General features: G+C 42.9%; 1 protein-coding gene across 4 annotated transcripts in view; it reads right to left on the bottom strand.

Annotated features, from left to right (window-relative positions):
* Positions 1-11,797: 11,797 nt before the first annotated feature.
* klhl17 (kelch-like family member 17) overlaps positions 11,798-12,673 on the bottom strand; it is a 28,112-nt gene continuing 27,236 nt past the window's right edge. For all 4 annotated transcript variants that reach the window (XM_036988176.2, XM_036988177.2, XM_090184462.1 and 1 more), the window contains one exon: positions 11,798-12,666. In XM_036988176.2, coding sequence (XP_036844071.1) covers positions 12,438-12,666 — 229 coding nt within the window. In that variant the 3' untranslated portion in view covers positions 11,798-12,437. The remainder of the gene's footprint in view (positions 12,667-12,673) is intronic.

The raw sequence follows: 12,673 nt of genomic DNA, 5'->3' as shown, positions 1-12,673 counted from the left end.
CTGAATTGGTGGTGGTTGACAGTGGTGTCAATCAGAGGGGAGAGGAGTAACCTTTCAGACTGGGACATGTCTGAGCCTGTTGCCCAAAGAAGTATTTATTATTTCCCCATATACATTGAGCACAACGTTATTACTTCAGAGTGACGACAAAGGATGTGATATTAAAACAGAGGTCAGTCTCTTGTAGTTATTCTATATAAATCAACAGCTTACAAAAAAAGGGAATACATTTTTTTCCCACATCGTGTATAAAACATATTTTTTCAGTAATATCACTTTAAACCCAAAATGAACTGAAATTTGTCTATAACATTACATTTTATGTATAGCAGACCAGAATGTTATGTCATTGCTGTATTCTTACCTATGTGTCTCTAAAAATGTGTGTACGCTGTTTAACACTAGAAAAGTCCGGCCTTGAGCCATCCCGTTTTCAGTCATCCATAATTTTTGACTGCAACATTCTAACCGTCTAATAAGTACATTTAATATGCCGTCGCAAAAATAATAATTTGGTTGTGTTTACGAAGGTCTTGGGTAACATTAGAATAGAAAAGAAGAACAATTAAGAACACAATCATATATTAATTTATGTTAATGTAGGCTCTCTCTAAGAACAAACAAAAAACACCACAATTCAAGTGTTAAATCCATCACAAGAGAAATACATTTTCGTTATGGCAGGTTTTAAGAAACATTATGGAACTAAGAACATGTATTCAAAATAACAAAATAGCATATATTTAGTTGTATTATATTAATAGTCATATTTGGAAATAGAGCTCATCTCTCAAAATGTTAAAGTTATTTGGCAAAGGTAAGTGTTTGGAAACCTCAGAATTAGCTTTTTTTCATACTATATAGACAAAGTCATACCTACATGTGACTGTCGGAGGATTTGAAAAAGTCTCTTTTTGGCGCTCCATTTCCTTGCCTGTGTGTCAATTCCAAGCTACCCATGCATCTCTTCTTTTAGGCTACAATTTGACAATTGATAATATTGTCACCCATCAGACTATTGTCAATTTAATTGTCTTTAGGCTAACTCTGTTTTTATATGTGTGAAATTAGTTTTGATAGAGTTTAGGTGTAGTTGGGCTGCACAGGCTGGTGGTGAATGACTAGCGGTGAATGAAGGGCAGGAATTTTGTGATATTAAAATGTTAACATAATTTGTGTGTTAATAAATATACTTATTTAGGAAAGGTCAAGGACGGAGGTGGGGCATGACTTTAATAATGGCAGAGATAGGCCTATTTCAATTTTAAATTAATATGCCGTCAAAATGATTACTTCAGTGCTTCTAGTGTTAATCATCGACTGATACTTGTTTGCATATGAAAGAGTTCCATATTTAAATTAAATCTACAGTTTCAGCAGGAAGGCCAGTTGATATACACAAGCTCCTGTTTGATGACGGATAATAAGTGTTAATACCAAGAATTATATTGTATAGTGTTATGGTAACACTGCTAATATTTAATTTTAAAAACACTGTCAGATGAATCCCTCTCTTGGTGTTTCATTGTCATCAGGAGCAACAGAGGAAACATTTAACAAAATCAATACACCATGCGGATAGGCCAATATCTCATTTTTTAAGACTTATTATAAACTGGGTGGTTCGAGTCCTGAATGCTGATTGACTGAAAGCTGTGGCTTATTTAACCGTATACCATGGGTATGACAAAACATTTATTTTTACTGATCCAATTACGTTGGTAACCAGTTTATAATAGCTATAAGGCACTCGGCATTGCGTCGTACTTAACAACAGCCCTTAGCCGTGGTATATTGGCCATATACCACACCTCCTCCTACCTTATTGACTAATTATGACCTAGGCCTAGTTACTTTAGGATTAGGAGCACTGCAAGTGTTTTCACAATTTCTTAAAAGCATCATTAAAGGTTATTATGAGTAGAGAGGGCACACCTAAAAAACTCAAATTTCCATTCAAAATGAAACCAAAACCAGAGATTTGTCTTGATAGACAGTGCTTGTTTCTGGTCAAAGAATGAGTCACAAACTAATGATTGCCTGTGGCACATCCCTCAGCTTTAATTCCAGTTTCTGTCTATGACTGGACTTTGAACGTCCTGGCCACATTATATGAAATAGACACATTTCCAATAAACTGACAGTTCATCCCAAGCTGCTGAACCATAATGTGCAAACCAATCCACCCAAGGCACTAAACAGTCATCATACTAGTTCAACTCAATGGGAGAAGCTCCAGTCTTTAAGAGAGCAATCTAAAGCTTGTATGAAAAGCCGCATTTACCATAACAAAGTTGTGTGTTGCTCAAGCGGAGTAATTTAATCAAGAGGGAAGGTGGAGTGTTAAGCTGTTATTTGATAGAGACAAGCATTATTATAACAGGTGTCAACCTCACCATGAAATGCTTACTTACAAGCCCTTAACCAACAATGCAGTTCAAGAAATAGAGTTAAGAAAATATATGACTAAATAAACAAATATTTTAAATAAAAAGTAACACAGTAAAATAACATTAACGAGGCTATATACAGGGGGTACCGGTACCGAGTCAATGTGCAGGGGTACAGGTTAGTCGATGTAATTTGTACATGTAGGTAGTGGTAAAGTGACCATGCATAGATACTAAGCAGCGAACAAAAGTTTGCGTACACCTGCTCGTGGAACATCTCCTTCCAAAATCATTGGCATTAATATGGAGTTGGTCCTCCCTTAGCTGTTAGAACAGCCTCCACTCTTCTGGGAAGGCTTTCCACTAGATGTTGGAACATTGTTGCAGGGACTTGCTTCCATTCAGCCACAAGAGCATTAGTGAGGTTGGGCACTAATGTCGGGCGATTAGACCTGGCTCGCAGTCTGTGTTCTAATTCATTCCAAAGGTGTTCGATGGGGTTGACTGCGGCCAGTCAAGTTCTTCCACACAGATCTTGAACAACCATTTCTGGTATGGACCTTACTTTGTGCTGAAATTGTCATGCCCCAAACTGTTGCTACAATGTCGGAAGCACAGAATCGTCTAGAATGTCATTGTATTCTGTAGCATTAAGATTTCCTTTCACTGGATCTGAGGGACCTAGCCCGAAACATGAAAACAGACCCAGACCATTATTTCTCCTCCACCAAACGTTACAGTTGGCACTATGCATTTGGGCAGGAAGCATTCTTCTGGCATCCGCCAAACCCAGATTCATCCGTCGGACTGCCAGATGGTGAAGCATGATTCTTCACTCCAGAGAACGCATTTCCACTGCTCCAGAGTCCAATGGCGGTGAGCTTTACACCACTCCAGCCGACGCTTGGTATTGCACATGGTGATCTTAAGCTTGCGGCTGTTTGGCCATGGAAACCCATTTCATGAAGTGCCCAACGAACAGTTCTTGTGCTGACGTTGCTTCCAGAGGCAGTTTGGAACTCAGTAGTGAGTGTTGCGATACGCTTCAACACTCAGCGGTCCCGTTCTGTGAGCTTGTGTGGCCTACCACTTCACAATAACAGTTAACTGAGGCAGCTGGGTTCGAAGCAGGGTCGAAATTTGAGGAACTGACCTGTTGGAAAGGTGGCATCCTATGACGGTGCCATTTTGAAAGTCACTGAGCTCTTCAGTAAGGCCATTCCACTGCCAATCTTTGTCTATGGAGATAACATGGCTGTGTGCTCAATTTTATACACCTGTCAGCAACGGGTGTGGCTGAAATAGCCAAATCCACTAAATTGAAGGGGTGTCCACATACTTTTGTATATATAGTGTATGTCACAGAGATAGTGTGGGTTGTAAAAGTGTTGCCAGACATTACAACGCCTGGAGCAGACAAGAGAAAGGGGAGTTGGTGTCACAGGAGGCTGCTGAGGGGAGGACGGCTCATAATGATGGCTGGAACAGAGAAAATGGAATGGCATCAAACATATGGAAACCATGTGTCTGATGTATTTGATACTATTCTACTAATTCCGCTCCAGCCATTACCACGGGCCCATCTAGTGGTTAGAGCGTTGGGCAGTAACTGGATCGAATCCCCGAGCTGACAAGGTAAAAATCTGTCGTTCTGCCTGAGCAAGGCAGTTAACCCACTGTTCCCCAGGCGCCAAAGACGCGGATGTCGATTAAGGCAGCCCCCCGCACCTCTCTGATTCAGAATACATTGTTGGACAACTGACTAGGTATCCCCTTTTCCCCTTTCCTCTCCAAGTAAGATGCCACCAACCTGGCGGGTATTTAGCATAATCAGAAGTGATGTCTTGACTGTGCAGTGTGTATGTGTGAAAGATGAGTCTATCATATGGTGTCATGGAAAAATGTATTTGCATGCTCGTCTGCAACTGCACACAAAATGGTGACTTACCTACACTCAAGGCTCCAGTCACACATGCCTATCCTTGAAGAAAGTAGCGGAAGCGGCTACTTGGGAAAATAAACCGTTTGTGGTGATGGATGGGAAGTTTTACTGACTCTTTTTACTGACTCAGATCATTTCGACACGTTGAGTCAAAAGAAAGAATAATTCGACTCATTTTGTTCATTTGAGTCAGTAATGCCCAGAGTATGCAGGACCCTACACCGGCGAATGATTAACTTAAACTAGAAAGAGTCATGATTCCACAAATCTCTTGTTCACATCTCATTCACAATAGGGGTCTTATTGGACCTGTCATTTGTGACTGAGACATGTAAACGTTTGCTTTAAACAATGTACATTTGTTGATTGCTAGGCATAGAAATACAATTATTTCTTGATACATTTGAAACAAGGTCTAGTTGTAGCCGCAACCGGACTAGATTGTGAATGACTCTTGGCAGAATGCATAGCTTAAATGACTGCCGTGAGGGTGATAGGCACAAATCGCAAACTATTAAGAAAGAACTAATCTTTCACAAACTGCACATTACTAACAGTTTGGGAAAGTTCTCTCAGCCATCATTTCGGTCTCTATCGAGTTTCCATGGGATTTGTTAGTTTGTTGGTGATGTGGACACCAAGGAACTTGAAGCTCTCAACCTGCTCCCCGTTGATGAGAATGGGGAGCAGGTAGTCCATAATGATCTCCTTGGTCTTGATCACGTTGAGGGAGAGGTTGTTGTCTTGGCACCACACGGCCAGGTCTCTTACCTCCTCCCTATATGCTGTCTCGTCGTTGTTGGTGATCAGGCCTACCACTGTTGTGTCATCGGCAAACTTAATGATGGTATTGGAGTTGTGCCAGGTCGTGCAGTCATAAGTGAACAGGGAGTACAGGAGGGACTGAGCACGCACCCCTGAGGGGCCCCTGTGTTAAGAATCAGGTTGGTTGATGTGTTGTTACCTACCCTTACCACCTGGGGGCAGTCCATCAGGAAGTCCAGGATCCAGTTGTAGAGGGAGGGGTTTAGTCCCACGGTCCTTAGCTTAGTGATGAGCTTTGAGGGCACTATTGTGTTGAACGCTGAGCTATAGTCAATGAACAGCATTCTCATGTAGGTGTTCCTCTTGTCCAGGTGGGAGAGGGCAGTACAATAGAGATTGTGTCATCTGTGGATCTGTTGGGGCGGTATGCGAATTGGAGAGGGTCCAGGGTATCTGGGATGATTGTGTTTATGTGAGCCATGACCAGCCTTTCAAAGCATTTCATGGCTACAGACGTGAGTGCTAGAAGGCAATATTAATTTAGACAGATTACCTTTTGGGCACAGGAACTGTGGTGGTCTGCTTGAATCATGTATGTATGTATGTATGTATGTATGTATGTATGTATGTATGTATGTATTACAACCTGGGTCAGGGAGAGGTTAAAGACAAAACAATGTCAGTGAAGACAATTGGCAGCTGGTCAGCGCATGCTCTGAGTACGCGTCCTGGTAATCTGTCTGGCCCTGCGGCCTTGTGAATGTTAACCTGTTTAAAGGTCTTACATCGGCTACGGATAGCGAGATCACACAATCCTGTTCCCACATCGGTTTTCGGAGATTGATGACTCTTTACTTATTCAACATTCTTTCGTATATAGAGTATGTGGACCCCCCCTTCAAATGAGTGGATTCAGCTATTTCAGCCACATGTTGCTGACAGGTGTATAAAATTGAGCACACAGCCATCTCCATAGACAAACATTGGCAGTAGAATGGCCTTACTGAAGTGCTCAGTGACATTCAACGTGGCACCGTCATAGAATGCCAACTTTCCAACAGGTCAGTTCGTCAAATATCTGTCCTGATAGAGCTGCCCCGGCCAATTGTAAGTGCTGTTATTGTGAAATGAAAATGTCTAAGAGCCACAACTGCTCAGCCACGAAGTGGTAGGCCACACAAGCTCATAAAATTGGACCGCCGAGTGCTGAAGTGCATAGCGTGTAAAAATCATCTGTCCTCGGTTGCAACACTCACTACCAAGTTCCAAACTGCCTCTGGAAGCAACGTCAGCACAAGAACTGTTCGTTAGGAGCTTCATGAAATGGGTTTCCATGGCCGAACAGCCGGACACAAGCCTAAGATGACCATGCGCAATGCCAAGCTTCAGCTGGAGTGGTATAAAGCTTGTGATGAATTACAACATCCAGCATCCGATGGACGAGTCTGGGTTTGGCACTATTTTTCATGGTTCGGGCTAGGCCCATTAGTTCCAGGGAAGGGAAATCTTAACGCTTATGCATACAATGACATTCTAGATGATTCTGTGCTTCCGACTTTGTGGCAACAGTTTGGGAAGGCCCTTTCTTGTTTCAGCATGACAATGCCCCCACGAACAAAGCGAGGTCCATTCAGAAATGGTTTGTCGATCAGTGTGGACGAACTTGACTGACCTGCACATCAAACAACCAATATTTACTTCAGTCTGGTTTTAGACCCCATCATAGCACTAAGACTGCACTCACTAAGGTGGTAAATGTTGTTTTAATGGCGTCAGACCAAGGCTCTGCATCTGTGCTCGTGCTCCTAGACCTTAGTGCTGCTTTTGACCCAAAGCAATCACCACATTCTTTTGGAGAGAGTAGAAACTCTAACTGGTCGACACAGACAAGTTCTTGCCTGGTTTAGATCTGTTAGAAAGATATAATGTAGTCTCTGTGGATAGTTTGTCCTCTAAATCAATTGTATGTTTCGGTGTTGCTCAAGGTTGTTTTAGGAACACTTTTGTTTTCACTACATATTCTACCTCTTGGCGAAGTCATTTGGAAACACAATGTCAACTTTCACTGCTATGTGGATGACACACAGCTGTACATTTCGATGAAACCCCAAAATTGGCTACCCTGGAAGCCTGTGTTTCAGACATAAGGAAGTGGATGACGGCAAATGTTTTACTTTTAAAGTCGGCCAAAACAGAGATGCTAGTTATAGGTCCCAAGAAACAAAGAGATCTGCTGTTGGATCTGACAATTAATCTGGATGGTTGACAGTCGTCTCAAATAAAACTGTGAAGAACCTCGGCGTTACTCTGGACCCCGATCTCTCTTTTGACGAACAAGAATATTTCAAGGACAGCTTTTTTCTATCTTCATAACATTGCAAAAAAACGATTCCATGCCTTTGTCACTTCTAGATTAGACTACTGTCATGCTCTACTCTCCGGCTATCCGGATAAAGTACTAAATAAACTTCAGTTAGTGCTAAACACGGCTGCTAGAATCCAGACTAGAATCCCAACATTTTATCATATTACTCCAGTGCTAGCCTCTCTACATTGGTTTCATATTAAGGCTAGGGCTGATTTCAAGGTTTTACTGCTAACCTACAAAGCATTATATGGGCTTTCTCCTACCGATCGCTCTGATTTGGTTCTGCCGTACATACCTACACGTACCCTATGGTTACAAGATGCAGGCCTCCTTACTGTCCCTAGAATTTCTAAGCAAACAGCTGGAGGCAGGGCTTTCTCCTATAGAGCTCAATTTTTATGGAAAGGTCTGCCTATCCATGTGAGAGACGCAGACTCGGTCTCATCCTTTAAGTCATTACTGAAGACTCATCTCTTCAGTAGGTCCTATGATTGAGTGTAGGAGTGCGAAGGTGAACGGCAAGGCACTGGAGCAACAAACCACCCTTGCTGTCTCTGCCTGGCAGGCTCCACTGGGATTCTCTGCCTCTGACCCTATTATGGAGGCTGAGTCACTGGCTTACTAGTGCTCTTCCATGTCGTCCCTAGGAGGGGTGCGTCACTTGAGTGGGTTGAGTCACAGACGTGATCTTCCTGTCTGGTTTTGCGCCCCCTCGGGCTTGTTTCTGTGGAGGAGATCTTTGTGGGCTATACTTAGCCTTGTCTCAGGGTAGTAAGTTGGTTGTTTGTTGATATCCCTCTAGTGGTGTGGGGGCTGTGCTTTGGCAAAGTGAGTGGGATTATATCCTGCCTGGTTGGCCCTGTCCTGGCGTATTGTCGGATGGGGCCACAGTGTCCCCTGACCCACCCGTCTCAGTCTCTATGCTGCAATAGTCTATGTGCCGGTTGTGCTGCTGCTCCAGTTTCAACTGTTCTGCCTGTGGCTAGGGAACACTGACCTGTTCACCGAACGTGCTACCTTGTGCCGGAACTGCGGTTTTTCGACTCCCTTTACCACACCGGCTGTCTCAACCCCTAAATGCTCATCCATGAAATACCAACTGACATTTACTCCTGAGGTACTGACCTGTTGCACCCTCTACAACCACTGATTATTATTTGACCCTGCTGGTCATCTATGAACGTTTTAATATATTGAAGAACAAGATGGCCTTAAATGGCCATGTACTCTTATCTCCACCCGGCACAGGCAGAAGAGGACTGGCCACCCCTCAGAGCCGGTTTCCTCTAGGTTTCTTTGTAGGTTCCTGCCTTTCTAGGGAGTTTTTCCTAGCCACTGTGCATCTACATCTGTATTGTTTGGGGTTTTAGGCTGGGTTTCTCTATAGCGCTTTGTGACATCTGCTGATGTAAAAAGGGCTTTATAAATACATTTGATTGATTGACATTTGAATGTGGGTGACAGTGACAGGGGGCTGGGTAAAAGGTGGGTAGGGGACGGTCTCGGTCTCTGCTCCACTGTGTGACTGGCTACATAGCGGTGCCTGCGAGTGTGCGCCAGGCTGTAAACTCATTAACACCCACAGGACCACAGGGGACAGAGGGCTACAGGGCAATTGACTTGTACAGACTGCAGACACATCATTTAACCCACCCTTTAAAAACTGTCCACTCTATATGCCCCCAAGAGACATGAATAGGCTTCCATTTGACTCTTTACAGCAGAAACCTCATTAACAACAGAATTCTGACACGTTGCAGTGTACCAGTTTTTCTCATGGCTAACAGTAAGCTTTATCGTTAATATCCACTGCAATGTCTGTGTTAGTGTATTGAGTAGATGTTGAGAGTGTGTGTGTGTAGAGGTTTGTGTGAGTGTACTCTGTGTGCACACGCAAAAGCAGCCACAGGTGTGCATACTATGTGACTGAGGTCATGAGGGGTAAAGTGAGAGTGCTCAGCTGTCCACTCAGATCAGTGTGAAAGGAGAGCATACTGGGACGATACTAAACGATACCGTAGTGGGCATAGCAACACACACAAACATACACACACGCTGTTAGCAACGCAACCTTCAACTGAACTTAACCTATGAACACAAAATGTTGAAAAGATGTTGAAAAGTAGTCTTTTGGGGGGAAAGACGTTGAAAATACATATTTCAAACAATTTCTCACTCCAAAAAACAACCTGGGTTCTCACACCTGAAAGCATCTTTATTTATTTTCTACACAGTGTATTGCTCCATTTCACAATAGTGCAACGTTTCTCCATACATTTTCTCGATAAATATAACATATAAATAAACGATGCAGGTCACATTGAACTATAATGTGTTAACTAAAAAAGCTACAGTCACATTGACAATGCATTCAATCCGAGAATTTGGGCAATTCCTTCGTTACATTTGATTCAACTACATGGAGGCCAAGTTCTTGTGTGGAGATTTCACTCATGGTACATTTTGAGCTCACACGAACCCACCGTGTAAAATTTGGCATGGCATGGAATGTTATAATGACGTCATTTTCTGGTTGTAAATAGGTTTTCTGGTTGTAGAGACGCCTGGTTAGATACCAGATTACAACCAGCTAAATAAGTTTTTTTCTGGCCGCTAAAAAGACCTCTTAAAACAATCTGTATACAACCTGACCATGACGTCACAGAAGACATCACTGCAACCACTTTTGCAATTTGGGGACAAAACACTTCACCATTACTGGGGTGGGGGGGGGGGGGAGAGATGGGGTTCGGTAAAAACAAAACCAGATCAACAAAATCCTTTGAAAAAAGGAAAATAAATAACTTCTCAGAAGTTTTACATTTGATCACACTGCTCTACATAGCCTATTTATTGAACCTAGCTAACTGTGACGAGTCAAAAACTAAAATTAGGACATGTTGTGGCTGACACAGCTCTTTAACCTCAGGTAAAGTATCAGTATTGAGTATGTAGAAACAGCTTCATTTCCTTAACCAATCAGCCTTTGCTTTGATGTGTGCCATTTTGTGGAACTTCCAAAGAATGGTATTATCTGATAGACGTTTTCCAGAGTATCGTTAGAGCTTAGAGTTATACTACATGTTGTCACACGTTTACTACGTAAACATTGCTGTGGTAACTTTGGATCCTTTTCAACAATACAGGAAGAGGTATGATGAGGGAAAGTACAAAATGATGAGTAAGTAACACAAAATGAAAGCACCATAAATGTTTCCACATTGACATTGCCGCAGCTAGTCTTAAGTATTAAGATTAGTGTTGTGTTAATTTGCCTACACATTACTTGAACCTTCTGCTCTTTAGCCATTCCAAAGCTGTCATGATCGTGATACCACTATGTGTTTATGAATGATAATGATCTATACAATGGATTGGGGTCTTCTAACTAGCTAGCGGACAAGCAAGCTTGCATACCATAGCCTTCCATACAACCATATTGGACATCAGTTGCCATAACTACTAATGACATCAGTTGTGAAATACATGTGGCAGTGACAAGGCTACTTTTGAAAAATATTTAACATTTTCAGTCAAGGTACCAACCGGCAAAAGAATAAACACTGCATGAACAAAATAAACCTCTTTCTTTTAACTGTTGTCCTTTATAAAAGATATTTCAGTTGACCTCTGCCCGTCTTCAAAAAGTGTCTCAGAGTAGGAATGCTGATCTAGGATCAGTTTATCCTTTTAAATCATTCTGAATAAGGGGGAACCTAGATCAGCATTCCTACCCTGAGACACTTTATGAATACGGGCCCTGATATCTTCATCAGTTTAAAAAAATCCTTATCAATCCTTCACTCTGATATACTCAACGCTCAAACTGAACAACTTCCCACTTTTGACATCCTCTCGGACACACTTCCATCAATGATATGCACGACGTTAACACAACAAAATGAAAATAATACGAGTCGTAGCAGTGGTCCATTTGCTTTTCACAAAGCATCTTTGAAATTGTCGGAATATATTAGCTATATATATATATATTTTTTTTACATTTAATAAATAATTCAACATCATATTATCTGTTCTTATATATTTTTTAAAGAAATTAAACTAATTTACAGTTTAGAGTAACGATAGATCTCGAATCAATAGCTACATTCTTTTTTTTCTTCTTCTCCAGCTGGTTGGTTTAAGTTTTCCTTAGGTACAGATCTAGGATCAGCTTCCCCTCCTCAATACTAACCTTAACCATTTAAGGGGAAATGCTGGAAAATGTCTAGGGGCAACACTCTATTACACAAGGCTCGTCCGTAGGGTAGGACGGTAAACAACATTGCCCGTTAATGCCACCTAGTGTGACACATACAGCTGCACTACTCATTTTTATTCCTGCCTGCCAGGACACAATGTCAGTAAACATGCATGGCAGAACCAGTCAATAGCTACATTCCTAAGTTAAAATCGGTTCAGAGACGGTATTGGATTGCAAATGGTGTTTTTTTCCCAACCTCTTTATCTGAGGAAAACTCTCCTGTGTTCTTCAATAGACTAGAAGCTGGTATCTTTACGGTAATACAGTGAGACTTCAGGGAAAGAGACCAGATCCAGCAGCCCCCTCTGTGCGTTTCTCTCTCCATCTTTCACTCTTCCTCACTCGCTCATCCCATCACCTCTTCTCCCTCAAACTGTACCCCTCCCAGTCTCTCAAGCCCTTCTCTCCACTCTCCCTCAAACTGTACCCCTCCCACTCTCTCTCAAGCCCTTCTCTCCACTCTCCCTCAAACTGTACCCCTCCCACTCTCTCTCAAGCCCTTCTCTCCACTCTCCCTCAAACTGTACCCCTCCCACTCTCTCTCAAGCCATTTTCTCCACTCTCCCTCTCGCTACCTGATTCAAGTATATGCATCCTCTCACTCCCTCCTCTTCACACAGAGCAGTTGCGTCTCTTGCTGGGGCCTGGCTGTGCGGTGGCAACCAAGGCCGAGGTTGAGGCTGAGGTCAGCCAGAGCTTAGCCCCGTGTCAAAGGCTGGTGGAGGACACAGAGAGTGTGGGCGACGAAGGCGGCGGGAAGTTGAGCAGCTCTAGGACGGCCACCCCCACACTGCTGCGCCGCGTGAACATGCAGGAGGCCGCCACCCACTTGTTGCTGCGCGGGTTGTACTTCTCAATGGAGTTGAGGCTGGAGCTGCCGTCGTTGCCGCCCACCGCGTACAGCCAGCCGTCCATAGCCACCAGGTCGTGGGTACTCCTGCGGG

This window comes from Oncorhynchus mykiss, chromosome 9, assembly GCF_057628025.1.
Source record: "Oncorhynchus mykiss isolate SJ-2025 chromosome 9, ASM5762802v1, whole genome shotgun sequence".
NCBI classification, from domain to species: domain Eukaryota; kingdom Metazoa; phylum Chordata; class Actinopteri; order Salmoniformes; family Salmonidae; genus Oncorhynchus; species Oncorhynchus mykiss.
The sequence above is the reverse complement of the archived record's forward strand: the minus strand, read 5'-3'. Positions and strand labels throughout refer to the sequence as shown.